Here is a 23,920-nt window from a genome sequence, read left to right on the forward strand (position 1 = left end):
TTTGTGACAGCTTTATTGTGAAGATAAAGTTCAGAATCTGACAGAACGTGAGCTTCTTATCTATAATATTCAAAAAACTTTCCATCATAAACCAATTGAGCATCACTCATTAAATATTGTTAACTTTGGCTATGTCACAATTCTCCCTGATATGTCACAGAGCATGTTCACAATGAAATCCCGCAGAAGTCAATGATTTGTTTTCTGACTTCTTTATTGTGAACACAAAGTTCAATATATGATATATCGGAAATCTCATATCAAATCGAAGGGACTTTTCAACCAAAACCAGCTAGGTATCTAACAGCATCAATGCTATAATTTCCCTCAAGTTAGCGAGCATGCTCACAACTAATGTTGTGAACCGAGCTTTTGATCATAGATACAAAGTCAATTTGTTCTAACACTTTCTTTTAATGCTGTACAGAGATCTGTCTCCGTACTGCCTTAAAATGTATTGCCTCAGTAGAGTCTCAGTGGAGTTTCACCTGAAGTCTCATGAGACTTTGGTGAATGAATTTGGTATTCAGTTCTACATCTTTAAAAACATTTCATATTCGAAATCTGAGGTCATGTTTGGTACCGGCTGGTCCTCGGTATCAAACCCAACTTTGGTTTGCTCATTTGAAATGCTTGTAAAGATGCAGAACTGAGTACCACATTCATTCACCGAAGTATTGCGCGACTTTGGGTGAAGCGAATTTTGCCTTCACAGAAGCAATACATGGTCTCCGTACAGCATTAAAACAAAGTGTTAAAACGAATCGACTTTGGATCTATGGTCCCAAGCTTGATTCTAATCACAACACTAAACCATAGCAGTCATTGAGTTGTTTTCTCACTTTTTTATTGTAAACACAAAATTCTGCATCCAACAGATCATGAACTTTCAATCTGCAAAATCCACAAGACTGTCCATCAGAAACCAGCTGAGAATCAATCACCAAAGAACATCAATAGCATCAATGTCATAATTCCCTCTGACATGTCCCATAGCATGCTCCAAACACCAAACCATAGGAGTTTTCTTACTTTATTGTGAACATAAAATTCAACATCTGAGAAATCTTGAACTTCCTGGATCTACAAAATCCATAGGAATTTCCAACATAAACCGGTTAAAAATCAAGCAACCAATAATATCAATAGCATCAATGTAATAATACCATCTGACATGTCATAGAGCATGCTCACGACATTATCCCATGGAAGCCACTGAGTTGTTTACTGACTTCATTATAGTGAAATCTAAATTCAGCATCTGACAGATTATGAATGTCCTATCTGGGATCTAATGTAGTTTATTATCGGTCATCAAATAGTGTCAATATGGTATCAATGGTATAAAGCAAATTTCTAGGCATAAAACGTCTGAACAAAATACAATGTCAAAGAAAAAGAGGTCAAGTTAATTTATCAACCCAAATCCTTGACACAGCTGAGATGTTTAATTAAATATGTCTATTGAAGGCATATTTTAATTGAACTGTAATGTATATCAGGAAAGTAAAGCTATTACGGTGTAAAACTGTTGAACCGCAGCTAATCACTTATTTAAATGGAATATGAATGTAATGTTCAGGTAAGCATTTCTATATTTAAATATATTGGAAGATTTACGTCCATCCCTCCATCTGCTGCCTGAAATACATGTAGGTTTCGTATCAGTAACATTTTCACTGGAACAACTTGCTCACATAGTTTAGCATATTTAACGCCGAACACCCGTCAATCAAAACAATTCTCAAAGGAAATTCAAGCTTGGAGGCAAATGTAGCAGAACTGAATTTGTCATTTTGGGCTACGTACAAACTGGATAACTGCAGCATTAAAAGATTAAAGCAGCAATTCTCTAGTCAAAATTTCCCATTAAAGTAAAAGAATGTTGCTGTTCTATGGAATACCACTGATATCACATTGTGTTATGTCATCATGTCATCGAGCCAGGCAAATAAAAAGTACTCTATTGGTATATGTCTATCTACAAATCTATCTATCTAAAAAAAAAAAAGAAAAAGAAAAAGCAGCACACAATAATATTGGGTGGAAAATCCTTCCCGGGACCTGAGACCAAGGTCCTATGTAGATATATTTGAAAAAAAGATGGCAGCCTTCTAAACTTTAGTGACAAAAAATGGTTTGGGTAATAAAACATCCATTTTTTTCACCAAAGTTTGGAGTGCTGCCGTCTTTTTTCAAATATATCTATCTATCTATCTATCTATCTATCTCCTATCTATTGTATCTATCTATCCTATATCTATCTATCTATCTATCCTATATCTATCTATCTATCTATTTATCTATCTGAGTAATCCTGAAGTGGGATCTTTATTTTCTAAGTCTTGGGTTAGGCTACTTTCACACTAGCGTTCGGGCGGATCCGTTCTGAACGGATCCGCCCATAATAATGCAGACGGAGGCTCCGTTCAGAACGGATCCGTCTGCATTATATTAGCTAAAAAAAGCTAAGTGTGAAAATAGCCTGGGACGGATCCGTCCAGACTTTCAATGTAAAGTCAATGGGGGACGGATCCGCTTGAAGATTGAGCCACATTGTGGCATCTTCAAACGGATCCGTCCCCATTGACTTACATTGTAAGTCTGGACGGATCCGCACGCCTCCGCACGGCCAGGCGGACACCCGAACGCTGCAAGCAGCGTTCAGCTGTCCGCCTGTCCGTGCGGAGGCGAGCGGAGCGGAGGCTGAACGCCGCCAGACTGATGCAGTCTGAGCGGATCCGCCTCCATTCAGACTGCATCAGGGCTGGACGGCTGCGTTCGGGTCCGCTCGTGAGCTCCTTCAAACGGAGCTCACGAACGGAAACCCGAACGCTAGTGTGAAAGTAGCCTTAAAGTCAAAGGCAGTGTATTCCTGAAAATGCTGTAGGTGCAGCAGGAGAAAAGTCTTGGAGGCAACATTTACAAGTAGTGATAGAAGACCAAGGTCAATCACCAAATGCAAAAAACTAATGTCTAGTATATTCCCATATCAGTTAACAATTGAGATTAGTAGGTATAGATATAGTAAACATTAGCTTCACACAAGTTGTTAAAAACACAATTCCAGCAAACTTTAACTTCAAATTTTCAAAGGTATTTAAAGTTTTCTACAGCAGTGTATGTAAAGGGGATGTGTAACGATTTTCACTATAAAGTGTATTCTCATCAATTACTTTAGCTTTCATTTCCCCTTTTAATAGTCTTTTTTTTTTCTACCATATTTACCTCATTTGCAGTTTTCTCTTACCCCCCCTACTTCCTGGTTTCTCATGTATCTGCTATCCCATCATTCCTTAGGGCAGTGAGATGCCTCCCGACATCAGCAGATCATGTGACACTAACCACATCCCTTGTTCTTAGCAATGACGCCTCCTGCGTCCTACATTACAAGGCTCCAATGCAGGACGTAACCTACAGCAACTGAATATGAAGACAGATTTGCCACAGGGTGCAATGGGAGTCTAATAACTTTAGAGTAAGGCAGTTGGAAAATTTATATAACGGCGATTTATCTGTTTATATTAGTGGCCCAACCCCTTTAACGCGTTAAGTATGAAGTTAATGTTTGCTACATCTTTAAAGATAGATAAACAGATAGATGATTGATAGACAGATAGATATATATTAGATAGATAGATTCCAATATGAATAAAGTCAGATATAGTTTCTTCTGTCTACCTGTATTTTATATGTAGACTTTATTATATTCATATAAGAATACTATAATTCTGCATGTAAGAAACAACATATTGGACATAGAATATTCAAGATCTTTTATTGCACCCGGTTAGTAGAACTTACCATTTTTTGCTTTGCAAGATCTGTTGTCAGACTGCATGATATACCCCTCTACACAGCTGCAAGCGTAGGACCCCTGTGTATTTCTACAGGTCTGACTGCAGGATCCGTACAATGTGCACTCATCTACATCTGAAAGAGACAGGACGGAAGGAGATTAATCATCCATTCTCCGCATTATTCTTACAAAGGGAGAGCCCAATTATTTACAGTCAAATCAGATAATAAATAATCTAATAATAACGATAAAGACATATGCACATGGTAGACTGATGTTTATTCTTTCTTATGAATCCAATATATTTTATAGGAAAATACACCTAAAAATAAGCTAGTAGAATAAAACATTGTGTAATTTATGTATCATTAAATAGAATAGCACCAAAATATTTACATGTTCATGTATCCACCTTTTTTTTAATCTAAACTTTTAATTTGTTTGTAAATGGAACACAGTGGCCACCACTAGGGGGAACTTATGAGTTTATTACATGCTTTGTGTTCTCAGTAACATAAAAAAAAAATATGATATAAGCAGTAAACCTTTAAGCTCCCTCTAGTGGTGACTGCAGGCAGGCAAAATTGCACAATTTAACACTGTCTATGCAGGAGATTTTGAGATCTGTGTCGCAAAAAATGCACCTTTATTTACTATAGAGAAAAAATAAGATTTATTTTTTTCCACTGAATACCGGATTTAAAACAACATGGTGGAAGAACAATTAAGACAGGTCTTCTTCTAAATACATCTATTTAATACATTTGGAGCATCTGCTGGTATTCCTGCACTAGAAAAGCAAATCTATGTCTGAAGCAGTATTTTTCAAGTCAAAATGATAGAGATCCCAACCCAAACCACCAGACTAGAGATGAGCAAATTGATTCTTAGGTAATTGGATTCATTATGAATTTCAGAAAAATTTGTCCGCCAAAGGAATCCAAAGTTTTGTTGATTTATTTTGAACGAATAATGTAAAAATAGTGCCCAACACCATTTTAACGTTAGAATTGGTGGGGAAAACCAGGAGGGAGGAAGAAGATGGAGGATCACATGATACTGGGAGGAAGTGGGGAGAAGGGTTGGCTCAGAGGGATGCAGACAGCCTAATAAGCCTGATAGGGGCAGGATTCAGAAAGGTCCTTTTGCTGAGAACATCAAAGAATGCCATTTTGTGTGTGGGTCTCTATAGGCGTACTATATTGAAAGTGTATGGAGAGCATAAGATATAATTGAGTATACTTTAGGGTTGATCAGCGAAAGCAAAACTGATCAGTTTTATCTTAATGCATTCTGAATGGAGAGCAATCTGTTCAGTATGCATCAGGATGTCTTCAGTTCAGTCACTGTTTGCATGCTGCGGCATTTTCTCCGTCCAAAATTCTGGAACACTTGCCGGAATGCCGGATTTTATTTTACATTGAAATGCATTAATGCCGGATCCGGTCCTAAGTGTTCAGGGAAAAGCAGACCTTTAAAAATGTGAAAAAGATAAATACTGGATCCGTTTTTCAGGATGACAACCAGATAGAGGTATACGGTATTGCAATACATTTGTGAGATAGATCCGTAATTTGACATTTCAGTGCATCATATTTGTGTTAGGGAGCATTCACATCAGAAAAAGAGAGAGAGAGAAAAAAAAAAAACAGGATCCTATAAAAAAATATATGGATCCTGGTGCATCAGTTGTTATCCATTTGAGCCATTTCCATCTGAGATCCATTTTTTAGATGGGAAAAAAAAAGTCCTGCATGCAGTCCTTTTTTGTGGTAATTGAGCACCAAAGTGCTCGGGTGTTCGGATTCTCTGGCTGAACACATCGGGATGTCAATGGGAGAACCCGAGCATTCAACAGGCACCCCCTGCTCTGAAGAGGGGAGGGTGCCTGGTTCATAGTAAAAGGTCAGAAATTGATGGAAACACCACCGAAATGGTTCTAGAACAGCATGGGGAGGATGTCTGGATGCATCTTGGACTCCCAGGTCGCTGCTGGGAATGATGTTGTCCGAGTAGTACGCCACTTTTACAGACTGACAATAATAAGCACAAACCGAAGGAAATATCGATTTAAGAGAACAAAATTTTTAGGAAACATTCTTTCCTGTATATTTACTTGGTATATAAAGTACAAGTGCTGCCAAAAATTATACCGAAGAGGCACTCCGATACAACCTGTATATCACATAAAGGAGGGCATCATTCACATTGTGGTACAATTGTTCATGTAGTGGGACTCCTACACTCATAAAGCCTATGCACTAAGTGAAATGGCTGCCAGAAATTACAAGGAACCGGCACTCCAATACACACTTTGTTACACATAAAGGAGGGCATCATACACAGCCTTGAAAAATTATGATTGATGGCCTGCTGGTGACCCTCAAAAACATTTGGAGCAAGGGCCTGCTGATTTGACCATCTAAAACATTATGGATGAGAGCCTGCTGCTGCTTTGGTGACTCTAGATAACCTAAGGGCCGATCGCACATCCCTGTGATGACGACAATCCATTCGGATGTCTGGCCTATCAACTTTCTATGCTATATTTAAAAAAATTATATGCAAGGGCCTGCTAGTGAGCTGACCCTGTAAAAGATTTTAGGTGTGGGCCTGCTGGTGAGCTGACCCTCTAAAAAATTATATGCGAGGGCCTGCTGGTGAGCTGACCCTGTAAAACATTGTAGGTGAGGGCCTGCTGTGAGCTGACCTTGTAAAACATTATATGCGAGGACCTGCTAGTGAGCTGACCCTGTAAAAGATTTAAGGTGCGGGCCTGCTGGTGAGCTGACCCTGTAAAACATTATATATGAGGGCCTGCTGGTGAGCTGACCTTGTAAAACATTATATGTGAGGGCCTGCTAGTGAGCTGACCCTGTAAAAAATATTAGGTGTGGGCCTGCTGGTGAGTTGACCCTGAAATTTTTTTAATGCGAGGGCCTGCTAGTGAACTGACCTTTGAAAAGGTTGTAGGTGAGGGCCTGCAGGTGAGCTGATCCTCTAAAATATTATATGCGATAGCCTGCTAGTGAACTGACCCTGTAAAAGATTTTAGGTGCGGGCCTGCTAGTGAGCTGACCCTCTAAAAAATTATATGCTTGGACACCTAGTAGTTGTAAGGCACTGAGGGATCATTGAGTCTGCTGAAACGGTCTGCTTTGTACTCCTTCACCATCTTCCAAAATTTTTCCCTCCTTGTGACAATAGGCCGTGCATCAGGGTGAGGGTGCTGGCGAGGTGTCAGGAAACTGTCCCAGGCTTTGGAGAATGTTGCCCTGCCTCTGTTGGAACTGCTGTGATTGTCCTCCTTGTCTCCCCTCCTTGGTTGCCCAAGGAACTACGGACTCTGCAGACAGTTTTGTCATATGGAAATGTTTGTAGCAATTTTTCAACAAGGATCTTCTAGTATTGTACTGTTTTGCTCAGTCCTCTCCACCGGAGGAATGAGAGATGAGAAGTTCTCTTTGTAGTGGGGGTCGAGAAGGGTAAAACAACCAGTAATCCGTATTTTCTAAAATGCGTATAACGCGTGGGTCGCTGGAAAGGCAACCTAACATGAAGTCAGCCATGTGTGCCAGAGTACCAACAGGCAAGATTTTGCTGTCATCAGGAGGATCACTCTAAATCTCCTCATTCTCTTTCTCCTCTTCGGCCCACCCACGCTGAACAGATGGGTACTACCATGGGTACTACCCTCTGTAGCGGAGGCAACTGTCTCCTGCTCCTCCGCTGAGAATACAAACTCAAGGTGGTCTGACTATCACCCTGTGTAATGTCTTCCCCCATTTCCACCTCTTCCACATGCAAAGCGTCGTCCTTAATTGTGCTCAGCAAGAGTTTGAGAAGACACAGCAGTAGGATGGCTACGCTGATAATAGTGTTTCCTCAAAGTTTATTAAAACCTCACAGAGGTCAAACATCCATGCCCACTCCTCACTTGTGAATAGCGGAAGCTAACTGGAAAGGTGACGACCATGTTTCAGCTGGTATTCCCCTACTGCCCTCTGCTGCTCATAAAGCCTGGCCAACATGTGGAACGTGGAGTTCCAGTGCATGCTAACGTGCACAATAGCCAGCGAGAAGTCATTTTCCAGGGCTGCTGCAGCGTTGAAAAACTGGCTGAAGCTGTCGATGACTTGCGGAAATGTGCACACACGCGGCGCACCTTCACTATTATCTCAGACAAATTGGGGTAGGGGAAACCGCTGAACCACTAAGTTTAAGACATGGGCTAGGCATGGCATGTGTGTGAGTTTGCCGAGCTCCGAAGCCGCGACCAAGTTACGGCCATTATCAGACACAACCATGCCTGGTTCTAGGTTGAGTGGCGAGAGCCACAGCTCTGTCTGGTCTCTTTTCTTCTGCCACAGCTCTTTGCGGTAGTGTGCTGTTTGTCTCGTAAGCATATCAGCTTCAACACGGCCTGTTGCCGCTTCCTCACTGCAGTGCTACACTGCTTCCAGCTACAGACTGATGACTGACTGGTGCTGCACACGGATAATTCGGAGGTGGAAGAAAAGGAAGAGGAGGCGGAGGAGGAGAAGTGGGGGTTGGAGCCACTAACTTGGGGGCTAGCAGAAACCCTGATGGACGTAGGGCCCACAATCCTTGTCATCGGTAGCACCTGTGCCATCCCAGGATACTACTCGCTCCCGGGACACATGGTGTTCACGCTCCGGCTCATTTTTGTATGGCACAAGTTGCAAACTACTATTCTTTTGTCTTCTGCACTTCCCTCCAAAAAGCGGCATACTGCAGAACACCTACCCCTTGGCAAGGGAGATTTCCGCAAGGGGGTGCTCCGTGGAACATTTGCGGGCCTGTTTGGTGTGGCCCGCCTCCTCCATTTTGTCACTCCACTGCCTCTTCCAGCCTGTTGCGGTGCAGCAGATCCCTCCCCCTCTGTACTGCTGTCCTCGTTTTGGCTTTCAACCTTCCCAGGTTGGGTCAGTGACTTCATCGTCCACCACCTCCTATTCCACTTCCTCACTCTGCTCATCCTCCTGACTTGTTTACCTAGCCACTACCTCAGTAATTGACAACTGTGTCTCATCCTCTTCATCCACCTATTGAGACAGTAAATGCCATTGAGTCTCATCATCATTCACCTCATTAAACAGTAATTGCCATTCCCCACCAACATTTTCTTGTGATTGTGGATGCTCAAGGGTTTGGGAATCAGGGCACAAGATCTGTCCCTCTTCAAGCGTGCTTGGCAAAAGGGCCAAATCAAGGAATTGCACTGAAAAGAACTCAGAATGTGGGATGACTTGTTTGCCCAGACTCTCCATGGTGGGAGGAAGGAGGATCAGGGTGAGGTTTGCGTTGAGCAGACTCTTGGCTACTGAGACTTGACTTGGTGGAAGACAGGGTGGCGCTTAACCGACTGGAAGAATTATCTGCTGCAATCCAACCCACCACCTGGTCGCACTGGTCTGACTTCAAGAGTGGTGTCCTGTGCCACTCTGCAAACTGGGCCATGAAGCTAGGTTTTTCTTGTGCTCTGGCAGCAGGCACAGTTTCACTGCGCCCAGCACCACGGCCTCTGCGTGCACCATCAGCATCATGGCCACTTTCCTTACTGCTCGCATTCTTCATATTAAATTTTATATATGATTGAAAGTCTATCACATGTACAGTAGCATAGGATTTGGAAGTGTATGCAAAAACAAATTTAAAAAGGTATTTGGGATGTGGAGACGTCACACAGGAGATATCCCGCAAATAATGTCAATGCTGTCACCAGCGGCTAATGAAAAATTACAGGGAATGTCACAGGTGTTTGAGATGAGGAAACATTATACAGGAGAGGTACCACCGGTTGTGTCACTGTCCGCAGCGTCTAAGCAAAAAAGCACACTGTATGTCACAGATAAATTTTTGAAGCGCACACGTTACACTGCAGATGTTGCCCTGGTAAGGTCACTGTCAGAAGTGGACACCGTCTACGGAAAAAGTACACTGTATGTCACAGAAATTTTTTGAAGCGCAAATGTTACACTGCAGATGTGGCCCTGGTAGTGTCACTGTCAGAAGCGGACACTGTCTTTTGACAAAGTACACTGTATGTCACAGATCATTTTTTGAAGCGCACACGTTACACTGCAGATGTTGCCCTGGTAGTGTCACTGTCAGAAGCGGACACCGTCTATTGGAAAAGTACACTGGATGTCACAGATAATTTTTGGATGCGCACACGTTACACTGGAGATGTGGCACAGCTAATGTCACTGCCGGAAGCGGACACCGTCTACGGAAAAAGTACACTGGATGTCACTGATATTTTAGGGCTGCACACACTTTACACAGAAGATGTGGCGCAGCTAATGTCACTGCCGGAAGCGGACACCGTCTACGGAAAAAGTACACTGGATGTCACTGATATTTTAGGGCTGCACACACTTTACACAGAAGATGTGGCATGGAAAATTTAACTGTCTGCAGCGGCCTATTAGACGCTATTTAAAGCAGGATGCGCTAAAAATATATATTGCTGCTGTCCGACACAATGTTCCTTAAAAGGACTTTTGAGGCTCTGAAAAGTTTTTCTTATAAAAATCTTCCAATAACACTCCCTACACTGTCTGTCCCTTCCTATGCACAGCTCTCCCTAAGTCTGAGCAATTTAGCGCAGGTTGCGCTACAAACATATATTGCTGCTGTCACAATCAATAGTCTTTAAAAGGACTTATGGGTCTCTGAAAAGTTTTTCAAATAGAAATCTTTCAATAACACTCCCTACACTGTCTGTCCCTTCCTATGCTTAGATCTCCCTGACTAAGACTGAGCCGAACACGTGTCATCGGGTGCTTTATAGCACCCGATGATGTGTTCTGGCCAGCCAATCACTGTAATGCCAGTAGCCAACATGGCTACGGCATTACAGTGCGTACCAGCCAAGAAACGTGCGTGGAGGAGACTCGAGCATTGCGCTCGAGCACAGGCGGTACTCGGCCGAGTACCGTCATGTGCCGAGCATTGAGATTCACGAGCCGATGTGGTGTTCGGCCGAGCATGCTCGATCAACACTAGTACTTTTGTTTCCATCTAAAAAAACTGGGATCTAAGACGGAAATTTCTCAAACAGATGACAATTGATGCAACAGGATCCGTTTTTATACTGGATCCTGTAGCAAAATGGATCCCATGCAATCCTATGTATAACTGATGCAACAGGATCAGTTTTTTTTTATAGGATCCTGTTTTTCTTTTCTCTCTCTCTTCTTCTGATGGATCAGAGGAATGGAAAGCTAAACGGTGATGTGAATGCACCTTTACTTAACGTATTGTATATTATGGCAAGATTATTGAGCGTATTGAAAATTTATGCAAAATAAGGAGTAGCACCTCAGCAGAGAGCATGTGTGGTTTTGAGGTCAGGCGGTGGCAGCTCATCAGAAAAGAGCGACATGTACTTAGGTCCTTTGAAGAAGTAAACAGATTTGTCAGTAGGGACCACTGCAGCATCAACAATGTTATCCCCCTGATATTTATCATTGAACAGATGCTCAGGCTGATGTAAAAAGGGATGGCAGAAGACAAACAGCTTACACATCTTGTTGGCCACTCTGTCACCCTGATAAGAAATCATCTCAGTGGTTGCCCAAGCCGGAATGAACTGGGTTCTTGAGCATTCGTGCCAGAATGGCAAGCTGTATGCTTGCTTGCCTACATAATGACGGGCATAGCCTTACCATCAAGCAATCTCATGATTACTGGATAGACATGCTTTTAGACCTTTGCTATCAAAGTAAAATGAGGTAATGTTTTCCTGTTGTCGACGGGGAAGCCAAATTGCTTAATTACCAGGAAACACTGTGTATGCAGCTCGCCACAGTTTTCGTCGAGCAGACGCCTGCTGTTGACATGTCTGACCAGGAGGCTACTCTCTGACCACTCCAAGTCACTCAAATCCAATTGTCTCCACTGTCACAAACAGTAGAAGCAGCAGCAGACAGTTCAGTATCAACATGATGGAGCAGTTTTCCCATGTGCCACACCAGGTTTGGAGAAGCACTGCATAAAATCCCAGGTTCAGTACTACCTGGACTCTAACCTTTCTCTACGCATACCATGTTCCCTGATCCCATGGATTTTTAGCAGCCAGATTGGAGCAGTGGCTGTACTGACTTGTAAAGCCTCCAGTGCCATCTCAGAGACAGTTTCCAGCATGGCAGGTGGCATTGTCACACCAAAACAGACAAACTTGTCCTCCACCAGTGTACAAAACGTCACTTTTTTGTCAAAATGATCGAGGCATGGATCCATGAGGATTTTCACACACCTACATAGATCTGCCATTGGTGATGGTGCCACATCATGCCACTGCCACTGTCTGACTGCCTACCATCATGCTGCATACCGAATGGCTGCTGCTTCTCTGCCACTGCTACAGCTGCTACTCCCTTCTGCTAATTCCTCTACTGCCACTACCGTTACTGTTACACACTCATTATTGCTACTACTACCCCAACATATGTATATCTACTTACTTCCTATTCTGGTCCATGCTGTTCTTCTACTGCTGGCACTACTATTGCTGCCATATTACCCCTACAGATTATATTCTTTCCGCACCCATATTGTACTGCTGCTGCGTCCAAATAAAAGGGATAATTTTTCAAGGCTTGTTCAACTTCAGAAAAGTCACAGTTTCTTCTGATACTTAACAATTGTCCAAGCATAAATAAGGACAGACATTCTGCCCCCACTAAGTCATCATTTTTGAATGCTTGTGCAGAGTAATCCACTTGTTCATCTGACATTAAAATGTGTGTGTGTGTAAACAGGGGCAGTGTTCTTCCCCCATTGAGGTATACTTTTTGGACGCTTGGTCCCAGCAAGCCACTGGCTTTTGTCCCATAACACTGTGTGCCACAATGTTGTGTGGTCTTTAACATGTTAACAACATCAACCATGTGTTTACCCATAGCTATGTAGGTCAGTGTCAGTCTGAGACTATTTGCTATTGCTATGATTGCGTTCAAGAACTTATGGAGAGAAGAGGCGAGAAAGAGCAAAAATACATAATTTTTTAATAAAAAAATAAAAAATCTGAGTCCTAGGAGACCTAGTAGTATCATACATCAATTTTCAGGCCCATTTTTTTGTGTAGAAGCCATTTGGAGATAATTCAATTTTTGTTTTTACATTTTTGAATCTGATTCGAACCATAACTCAAGATGTTCACTCAATGCCACATCAGTCCCCATTGTAATTCAGTCAAATGATGTATAAGGGAGTGTATGATGGTTTACATTAGAAGACCTGAACCATGATGCAATTGTGAACAGGTCCAAACAATATCATTGTATATAGTAATTTTTGTCAGCTACAGACATGACAAATAGCAGAACATGCGGATCTACTTGTGATACTTGAGGGATGCCTCTTCTGCCCCCTATCTAGGGATTTTGTAGCCATTTCTTTGTGTTTACAAAGCCAACTAAAAATGTCTGCTGTGTGTGTGATAGGTGAGGAACCCAGCTAGTACCAAGAATTATATACTGATAGAAAACAAGACTGGTAAAGTCAGTTTAGGATTCGATAGATAGATAGATAGATATACAAATATAAGGCCAAAAATAAAAATGTGCAATCGCTCTTCTTCTGCTGTGCGCCAGTTATGCAGCTATTTATAAAAGCTGTAAAATCAATGAAGGCATTTTATGTGCACTGATACCAAGGTGTTAGATTTCAGTGCAGACCATGCAGAGTGCTGTTTTTTCCTCTCTGGACAGCTATTGCAGTCATCATAAATAGTCATGCCCGCATCAAAGCTATGGAAATAATCAGGCTGAATTCTCCCTAAAGCATGCATGGAATGCCAAGGTAGCCCACTCTGCAGATTTATGGCATCTGGTGATGTAATTTCAGGCAATTCAATGCCACGGCATGCTTGCATCTAACAGAACAAGGCAATATATGAGTGGTCTCTTACCTACACAGCTCCTCCTGTCTGCTGCTAATTCATAGCCATCCCGGCAGTAACACTGGGTGCTGTTTCTGCTGATTCCACATCGGTATTGGCAGCTCTTTTTGTGACATGCTGTTTGCAGATCTGAAAGAAAATAGTTAAGAAAAGTCAGATATCAGAGTCCTAGGGATATCTTCTTAAGTGAACTCTTTTAAGGAAAGCACATCTTTTATTTTTCCCAAGTGGCTTGTCAGCAGCCCTCGCCATCTAGCACCAGAACATATGCCCCACCAGCACTTTACTCGCTACAGCCCTGATCATTTGCTTTATAGAACATTTTAACGTTATTGTATGGGCTGTTGCAAATTTGGAGAATTCCAATTGTGTGTGTTTTAAAAGTTTTATAAAATATATGTTTTTAGTTTTTTTTTTATTAAGTGGTTTTCTAGGACTTACCAATATAGAAATTCTTACGTGGGCACTTAAAACTTTTGCAATAAACGTTTGTTTGACTTTTTCAATGGCTTTTGTGACCTAATATCACAGTCAAGTTAGAAAAGGCTCCATCTGTAGACATTGTTGACCTATTTTCAGGACTGGTCATCAATATCTGATCTGCAGGGATCTAACTATCAATATCCCCATCAATCAACTGTTAGAACTGTTAGCACTGGGGACTCTTTCTTAGTCTTTTACATACTGTCTATTGGTCAAATGACCATTTAAGTGAATGGTACTGAGCTGCAATATCAAGCACAGCCACTATACAATGTAAGACAGGGTTATTGGTACACTATAAAGAGGTCTCTTCAAGCAGCTAATAGGAGTAGATACCAGGACTCCCAATGATCAGATATAGAGGACCTGTTCTTCATTTTACTAAAGTTTTGTCTATTTTTTCATATATAGCAATTGCAAGAGTAACACTATTCGGATAGTAGTATTATAAAGTTTTAACAATACATCCGTGGGCAGATAAGTGGTGAGGTTGCCGTGACATCTGCATCAGTTTCATTCCTCTTACAAGCTGCAGTTTGTAGTTCTGCCCAAATATCATGCTCAGACTAGAAGAAGATGGAATTAACCTGTTTATTGCAAGTTTGGAATCATAATCCCGGTGGCTTTATTTTTAAACATATGACCTTAATGCAGTGCTCTCCATCCCGTAGCTCTCTAGAGGTTGCAAAACTATATCTCTCAGCAAGCCCAGACAGCCAAAAGCTGGAAAGCCATAGGTTGGAGTCCACTATCTTAATGTCTACTCCCGGTTGTACCAGAATTAAGTTGGACATACACTTTAGATAAGAGTTGGCTGAAGACTAGGTATTTCTCCCGTCCCCTACCTCTGTAGACACCTCTGACGATGACTTATCTCTCCTTAAAGGGATTATCACACTTCAACAAACACAATTTATTATGTAGAGGAAGTTAATACAAGGCACTTACTAATGTATTGTTATTATCCATATTGCTTCCTTTGCTGGCTGGATTCATTTTTCCATCATATTATACACTACTCGTTTCCATGGTCACGACCACCCTGCAATCCATCAGTGATGGTCGTGCCTTCACACAATAGGGAAAAACACCCGTCTTTCTGGTGGCGGGGACTGTGGGAGCGCACATAGGCTAGTGCTTTTTCCTATAGTGTGGAAGCACGGCCACCTCTGATGGATTGTAGGGTGGAAAGAAGCAGTGTATAATGTGATGGAAAAATGAGTCTAGGCAGCATAGGAAGCAATTTGGGCAATCACAATACATTAGTAAGTGCCACTTGGTGAAGAGACACAACCCCTTTAATAAAAAAATAAATAAGAGGATCAGCATGCCCGATACTTCTTTCAATGGCATCTGTCATCGGGCAAGAATGAAGAAATGTCCATACATATGAGATGGTTGGCCGGTCTGGCCCAAATCAGAGAGTTTGAGTGACATTTATCTTATGTGTATGCCAACCTTTACATCTACTTTTCATCATCCAATGAAGGCATATGTTTTTTACTGTATCCCTTGGCTACTACTTCCCAAACATAAAAAGAAAAGTATGCTGACTCATAGCAGTATGACGTATGTTAAAATTGCACTTTTTTGGCATATGCCCGGGGTATGGAACCTTGTGTCTAGCAAGTCAATCAACAGTTTTCAGGTATATATGTGAAGCACATGCAAATAGGAAGATGTGGACAAAGTCTAAGCCTTGTCAGATGTATCTATGTTTGTTAATAAGCCTACTCTATTATTTCAACTCTGATTTCACAAAGCCAATGTGATGAAATATGTTTTGTTTCTCAAAAACTGTGTCTGTTTGTCCATGGCCTGTGTCTGGTATTGTATTTACTCAGCCAATGTGCAAGAATGTTGTTGGTTTTGTAAAAAAAAATCCTTTTTTTCCTAACCTCATACAACCCTGTAGCAAAAATTCTAGAGAGTAAACTAGAAATATGAATTTGAAATACAAATTTAATATCCACTAATGCATTGTTTCATGTCTCGTAATTCATTTTCCTGCACATTCCAGGTAAGATCTCTACACTCAACATCAAGAATCAAATCACATTGAAAGACGAGTCTTTGCAGATTTCATCCATTACTGCCACATCTCTTAAATCAATAGAATTTTATTTAGAGACAGATTCTTACAATGAGATGGAGATCGAGACGTTTAATAAAAGATCAATATAAATAAAAGTGTTATAATAATCCTTGGCAAAGTGACGGTAAATAGAGGTACGCAAGATACAAATTGTTTTGCCTGAGGCAGGAAATGTAAGATCTTTAAAGCTGAAATGATGTCTCTGGTTGGATTTAATCCTCTAAGATAAAAAAAATAAATAAAACAATCTGTGTAAAAATAAATTACCTTGCAATAAATTAACAGAAGAGATTTGGACAAGGTATTTGTAATTTTTCGGCTACATAACAAAGGACGCTTTAATTAGATATGGCAGTACTGTTCCCTCATGATATTCCTGAACTGAAGAGGAAGGTTTCAGTCAGTGCAATTTCACTCATTTATACATAAGTGACAAGCTTTGTATCTGATTCAAAGGTAGAATCAGAAGATCTTTCCATCTTTGACAAGCCCAAACAAAATTAAGAGTCCCCCGATCCCTTACCAATCAGAGGGGGCTCCCCAATGGAAACACCTTTCTCTATGAACACAGCTGGATAGTCATAATGCATCAACGCAATCATGCATGCAGCCAGTTTACATAGACTAGTAGCAGCTGAGACGGTCATATGAAAGTGCTCAAAGACATTCAATGTCTAACTGTCATGATGCAAGACCTTTCTTAGATAGTCATCGAATGCCTGCCTTGCTGGTGGTCACTTCAACTCTAAGTTGCATAACTTTGGGTCTCATAAAACTAAATCAGCATGGCACTGCTTAGTGATGAGCAGCATGGGCAATATTTGAATTTGCGATATTTCACAAAATTTTGGCCTAATATTCGCCATAAATTTGCAAATTTGCTAATTCGTGATCTCCAGTCATTATATTCTTGATTGCAAAAAATGGCACATATACCGGCGTGGGTCACTTTTGCTACATTTTTCAAGCTGCTAGAAGTTTCCTGAGACTGGAGAAGATGGTTGGCAGCAACGTTCGTGACTCCTGATCAGTGTAAGTAATTTTACATTACAGCACTGTGCTCCTATATATTCGCGATTGTGAAAATCGGCACTAATGATGCACATATTTTTGGCGCAATATGTGCAACTTCCCATTTTATCAGGTCTGAGTAGATATTACTGATTGGTGCACTATTGTTGTGACATCACAGCACTGTGTCTGTAGCATGTATGTATGGACAGCAGAGAAACAGTAATTCCTATCACACTACCTAACACCCTGCACTGGGACCTATCAGCTACACTATATCACCATCTAACCTACACTGACTATCTCCCACTAACTATCTGTATTATATATATCAGCTAACTAACTAACTACTGTAATTGACTCGCAAAGCACAGAGCACAGCAATGTCACTGCTCTCTCTCTCACAGAACTGCAAAAAAAACAGCTGAAAGTGGCTGCTGGGGAGGTTCTTATATAGTAATGGGTAGGCAGCTTTCCTATTGGTTTCTAGGGATGTTGCTAAGCTTAGAAAAAGATATTGCAACCTTCTCATTGGCCCACAAGCAAGAAGTGAGGCTATTGATGAAAAAAATCTAGAATATTCTTCATTACGAATATACAGCACTATATTCTACATCTTTGCAAATTCTCGAAGTGCCGATATTCGCGATAACAATTTGCGATTAGAATATTTGCGAGCAACACTAGCACTGTTGAAGTATGTCACCTTTAGCACAAATATTCATTTAATCTACCCTGCTGGGCACTTATTTTTTATTGCTAATTTGTTTACTAAAGGCAAAATGAAGCAACAGTCTTCCTAATTTTTTTTTTTACAATTTTGATGCTGTGGAGTCTGCATTAGTCCTTCACCTAGCTAGATGCTCTGAATCTTACATAGATCCAACAGTACAAAGCTCTTGTTTCTGAGTGTTCTCTATGCCACCCATCTCCTTTCTCTCTGATAGTGTTATAAGATAGGCTAGTCCTTTAGCCTGTCGGTGTGTCTGCAAATGTGCATGGCAGCGCCGACATGTGGAGCTGTACCTACAGTCAGAGACAATACATGTCCTTTATGGTCCACTGGGTGAATGTGGTTTCTGCGCAGCCACACCAGCAACTTGGCTAGATGTCGCCGCTTCCGCCTCCACGTTCTCACGCTTTTGGTCCTGCGACAATGTCTGCCTCTGCCTTCTCATCTTCCACTGTGTCCTCAGCCTCCACTGCAGGGAAAATTTACAGTGCCCCTCCAGCATAACACATGTGCAGGGCACGGTGGTGTCACACTGTTCTGCACCTCGTTTGCCTGGACGAATGGAGTCACACAGGGGAGGAACTGCTCTGTGTCCTTTATCAAGAAATTGAATCCTGGCTTTCTCTGTGACAACTCAAAATCGGAACCACGGTGACCAATAACTGGAAGAACATGGTGTCGGGACTGCGTCAAGGAGGGCTGAGGCATGCACCCTGCATGGCACACATGTTTAATCTGGTTGTCAAGTGGTTCCTGAAGTCTTCTATGCATCTGCAATACATCCTAAAAATGGCCAGGAAACTTTGCATGCACTTCAGCTATTTGTACACCTCAAAGCACACCCTCCTTAAGCTGCAGTGGCAGAACGGCATCCCCCAACATAGGCTGATATGTGACGTTTTCTCTCTTTAAAATTCCACCCTCCGTATGTTGGACTAACTATACGAACAGAGAGAGGTCATAAATGATTTTTAATGATCCAATCAGTCAGGAGTACTCCCCTGTTGGACTTTGATGTCAGCCAGTGGCAGCTCATGCGTGACACCTGCCATTTGCTCAGGCCCTTTGAGGAGGCCTCGTTATTTGTCAGTTGCCATGACTACAGGATGAACAACGTCACTCCACTGCTTCATGTACTGGAACAGATGCTGGTAAATCTGGCTGGTTAGGGGACTGGAGAAATGGTGCCTAGATCTCACAGCCACATGAGCCCTGTGGGGGCTAAACTGGAGGAGGTCATTGGAGAACAAGCAATGTGTAGAGAAATGGGTAGTTTTTACACATAGGTGACAGGAGAGGAGGAGCAGGAGCAGCCAGAGAAGCTACAGGGCGATGAGGAAGATGAGGCAGAGGACCCAGACACACAGTGGCAGTATGCAGTGGTGATGGAGGCAGGGAGTCCCTCTGAGTCACTTTCAAAAATAGCCCGATGCATGCTCACTTGCTTGCGTAGTGACAGCCAAATTGTCAGCATGACTTCTGGCTCTCCAACTTGTTGGACCCTCACTACCGGTCCAAAATGGGGATCTTTTTCACACCCGAGAGAAAGGGCAAACGGAACTACTATAGAGACATCCTATGTAGTGAGTTGGCAGCTGCCTATCTGCGCTATTATCCATCCTCTCGCAGGTCTGACCTTGGGGGGGGGGGGGGGTCAGAGCAGTTCCAGCTCCATCAGCAGCAACTTGAGTCTAGAGTCGCTGATGAGCATCTTTCTTCACCCGCCTAGTGACTAAACTATTCACCAGCAGTAGCAGCTAGACCTGGAGCAGGACCTGAACCAGCAGCTGGTGGCATACTTGGACAGCACCCTGCCACCCCACATTGAAGATCCCCTGGACTACTGGGCAGCCAAACTGGATTTGTGGCCGCAACTGGCAGAGTATTCCCTGGAAAAGCTGTGCTGCCCGGCCAGTAGTGTGGCACCAGAGCGGGTGTTTAGTGTGGCGGGGGAATAGTTACCCCAAGAAGAACTTTCCTGTCCACCCAAAATGTGGAGAGACTGACCTTTGTCAAGGTGAATCAGGCATGGATCAGCAAGGATTTCCACCCACCAATGCCTGATGCATAAGACTAGATCATCCACGGTGCCACACCAACACATTGACAAAAGAGACCGGTTTTATCTGGCTACCTGCCTCATCTACTATTCTGATGCTGTCACCTGCCTGATGCCACACATCTGATGCCAAGTGCTCCTTCTCTCACCCACCATCTTAGGTACTGATATTGCTAGTACTGGTATTTCTACCCACCTCCCCACTCTGTCACCAGGTCACTCTGTGGTATCTTGATGCTGCCGCCACCTCCACACAAATTTATCTTGCCACTCTGTGGTCTCCTGATGCTGCTGCCACCTCCACACTATGTCACCTGCTACTCTGTGGTCTTCTGATTCTGCTGCCACTTCCACTATGTCACCTTGCCACTCTGGGGTCTCTTGATGCTGCTGCCACCTCCACACTATGTCACCTTGCCACTCTGTGTTGTCCTGATGCTGCCGCTACCTCAACACTATGCCACTCTCTGGCCTCCTGATGCTGCTGCTGCCATCTCCACACTGTCATTGTGCCACTCCACACTGTCATTGTGCCGATTTGTGGCCTCCTGATGCTGCCACTACCTCAACACTATGTCACCTTGCCACTCTCTGGCCTCCTGATGCTGCTGCTGCCATCTCCACACTGTCATTCTGCCACTCTGTGGCCTCCTCCTGATGCTGCTGTTACCTCCAGACTCTGTCATTGGGCAACTCTGTGATCTCGTCATGCTGCTTCCAACTCAAAACTATGTGATAGGTAGACTCTGTGGGCTTCTCATTATGCTCCCACCCTCCCTTCTTCATAACTGGGACACTATCTTGCCTTTCGGCCTGGCTGACATCATCATTTATTTGACCCTTCTGATCTTTCAGAAGGAAGGAAAAATGAGAAGCACAACTGATCCTGTCTACTTAACAGCTGTAAGGCCTCCATGACATGGTCCCTATTTTGCATCAGAATTGGCTTATGATTTGGTAGCCAAAAGCAGGACTGGGTACAAAACACAGAAGACATGCAAATATTCCATTCACGTGTCATCTCCTTTTTTGGATCCACTCGTTTTTTGTTTTTTTTTGCTTTAGCAATACTGATGGATTACTGAACAAATGCTGACCGAGTGAAGGCAGATGCTGCACAGACAGGATACGTTTTTTGGGGTTATTGTTCTGACTGATCAGAGGAAGGGAAAAATAATCAGTGACGTCAACACAAACTTACTGCTGACACCCTCTCCACTCTGTCGGGGGGCTCTACTTGTATAAGCATTTAATAGAGCAAGTTCTGTAGACATCTATTTGGAATCAGCTGACGACGCTGTAAAAGGAGTGCGCTTATTCTTGACACTAACATTGACCTGTAAGGCTGAGTTCACACTTGAGTTATTTGGTCAGTTTTAGCCCCCGTAACTGCCCAAATAAGTGAAGTGTGCAGTGATTCTAAGAGCGATGCCTGTCATCTGCATGTCATACCGACTCACAGTATTGTTTCACTACCACAGCAGACTCCCTATGCGTGTTACTGCAAGGCACAGTGTTCTACACCACTATAAAGGCTCTCTGCAGCTAGGAAAAATGTTTTTTAATGCAATTCTCTTGAAATAAATTTGTATCAAACTGAATTTTTTCAAAAAATTATGCGAACCGGCCAAATCAAATTATTGAGAAATTCGCTCATCTCGAACTTAGACCAAAATTTATTTGGACCAAACAGAATCTAGCAGTCAATTTGACTGAATTGGACCTAAAACCAATTTTGGGAATTTCAATTATCTGTACTTGTCATCCTTCCAACAATTGAGCTCATCAAAGTCTTCTTCACTGAAGCAAAGTCTAAAATTAGTTTTAGGTTCCTAAGGGAAAACCATGAAGCTTATTACACTCTATTTCTTAGGTCTCAAAAATCAATGTTCTACACTACAATAGACCCAAAAAATCAGTAGGATTTCATTAGACCTGGAATACCTACAGATTTAATATCACAAGTTCATATAAATCTAAAATGTCTATGCTTAGCATGCAGTCTATGGTCACGTCTGCTATACGCAGGTAGCAGGTGTACATTAATACACTGAGAGGATTAGGATGTATCTCAATAGACTTTATCTTCCGCAGAAATAAAATCATTTCCAAGAGACATTCTCTCTTACAAAACAGAGAGCATATTAAAGAAGGAGCTATGATTAGAGCATTGATATTCAGAAAACCATTACAGTCAACGGATTCTCTGAAAAACAGAAAGAACAAAAGAAAAGAAAAAATGCTCCTTGTGTTACCATTGTAACAAATGTAACACAAGGCTGATTACTTCACTTCCTCTCCACAATTGTGTTGCAGAAGAAAAGGTACTGGTAATTTTATGAATGCATCCGATGATTTGGTGACCCACCGTTCCAGCATTCAATAGCTCCATCTTAACACTCAATTAGCATTTTACTGAATTTGTATCTATAGAGAAGAGATTGTAAAAAATTGTTTTCACATGCAGATTAAGTCGGTCTCTGCCTTTTGTCATCGCGCGTAATGTTATCTTCAAGAAATTATGTGTTTGTTGTTTCACTCCTATTGTAAAGTAATTTAAACACAATTTAATAAGGAAAGTTGGTCAAAAGCCTGGTAACAACTTAAATCTAGGGTTTGTAGATGTGGGTTTCATAAGAAATAAGTAGATAAAGATAAGGTAGGTAGGTAGGTAGATAGATATAGATAGACAGATATTAAAATGCACAATGCAAGCTTGGTACCTTGACCCAGATAAATGTTTACATAATAATAAAATGTAACGTTTATTTAAATTTGTTAAAACTCAATTAATTGTAAGCTGAACAAAAAGGTATTAGAAATAGACCGTGCCTTGTGTCCAATGTATGATGTCTGTGTATTTGATTGCTAATAAAAGGGATGTGCACGCTCCCTGCTTAATCACAAAGGTACTGCAAACGGTGGACTGGTGGCCAATTAAGTCATTGACTCACATTGGAGCCTAAACTACCTATTGATAAATGCTCTATATGCAAACATGCTGTATTTTTCAGATCTAAGGACACAGACAGACAGATGGCTAACACCTAAACCTTGCCACAGACATGTTTCGCCAGCTAATCTGGCTTCTTCATGGGTTTTGGGCAGAATTGAAGGAGAACGCCACTAGCGAAATATAAATAGACTCTGTGAGAAGATTGACAGGTGAGCAGTCAAAAGACAGGTGCTTCAGAAAAGGAGTTACTATCATTCATACTGTAGTTACCCAAAACTGCAACAGAGTATCTATCCTCCACTGCCCCGCATAACCAATCGCGGTGTCGGTGGGGAATTCCCTCATGAAGTCCTGCGCGCCGTGCAGATGCGCTTGTACTTTGAAATAGAAAGTGCCGTGCTGGCCGTCACTGAGAATGCGCACGGACTTAGACAATGTTTGATGTATGCTTCAAAGTGCGCAGGTCCTGCGCTGAATATGGGTGCGCATAAACTTAGAGATAAGTATATAGAAAGAAGGATACTCATATTGATATTCACACGTTTAAATAAAAGTTATATTTTATTAATATGTAAATATTTATCTTGGTCATGTTAGGTACCAAGCTTGTATGGCTTAATTTGTGTATTTTGTAGATACAGTCAGGTCTGTAAATATTGGGACATCGACACAAGTCTAACATTTTTGGCTCCATACACCACCAAAATGGATTTGAAATGAAAGGAACAAGATGTGCTTTACCTGCAGACTGTCAGCTGTAATCTGACGGGATTTACATCCAAATCAGGTGAACGGTGCAGGAATTACAACAGTTTGCATATGTACCTCCCACTTGTTAAGGGACCAAAAGTAT

At 42.0% G+C, this 23,920-nt stretch overlaps 1 protein-coding gene across 1 annotated transcript in view; it reads right to left on the minus strand.

Moving 5' to 3' along the window:
• Positions 1 to 23,920, minus strand: part of LRP1B (LDL receptor related protein 1B) — a 1,294,122-nt gene that overhangs the window by 907,046 nt on the left and 363,156 nt on the right. Inside the window, 2 exon segments of the mRNA XM_044303104.1 lie at positions 3,805 to 3,933; positions 13,740 to 13,859. Of these exon segments, the coding sequence (XP_044159039.1) occupies positions 3,805 to 3,933; positions 13,740 to 13,859 (249 nt within the window).

The sequence above is a fragment of the Bufo gargarizans genome, chromosome 8 (genome assembly GCF_014858855.1).
Source record: "Bufo gargarizans isolate SCDJY-AF-19 chromosome 8, ASM1485885v1, whole genome shotgun sequence".
Classification (NCBI taxonomy): Eukaryota; Metazoa; Chordata; class Amphibia; order Anura; family Bufonidae; genus Bufo; species Bufo gargarizans.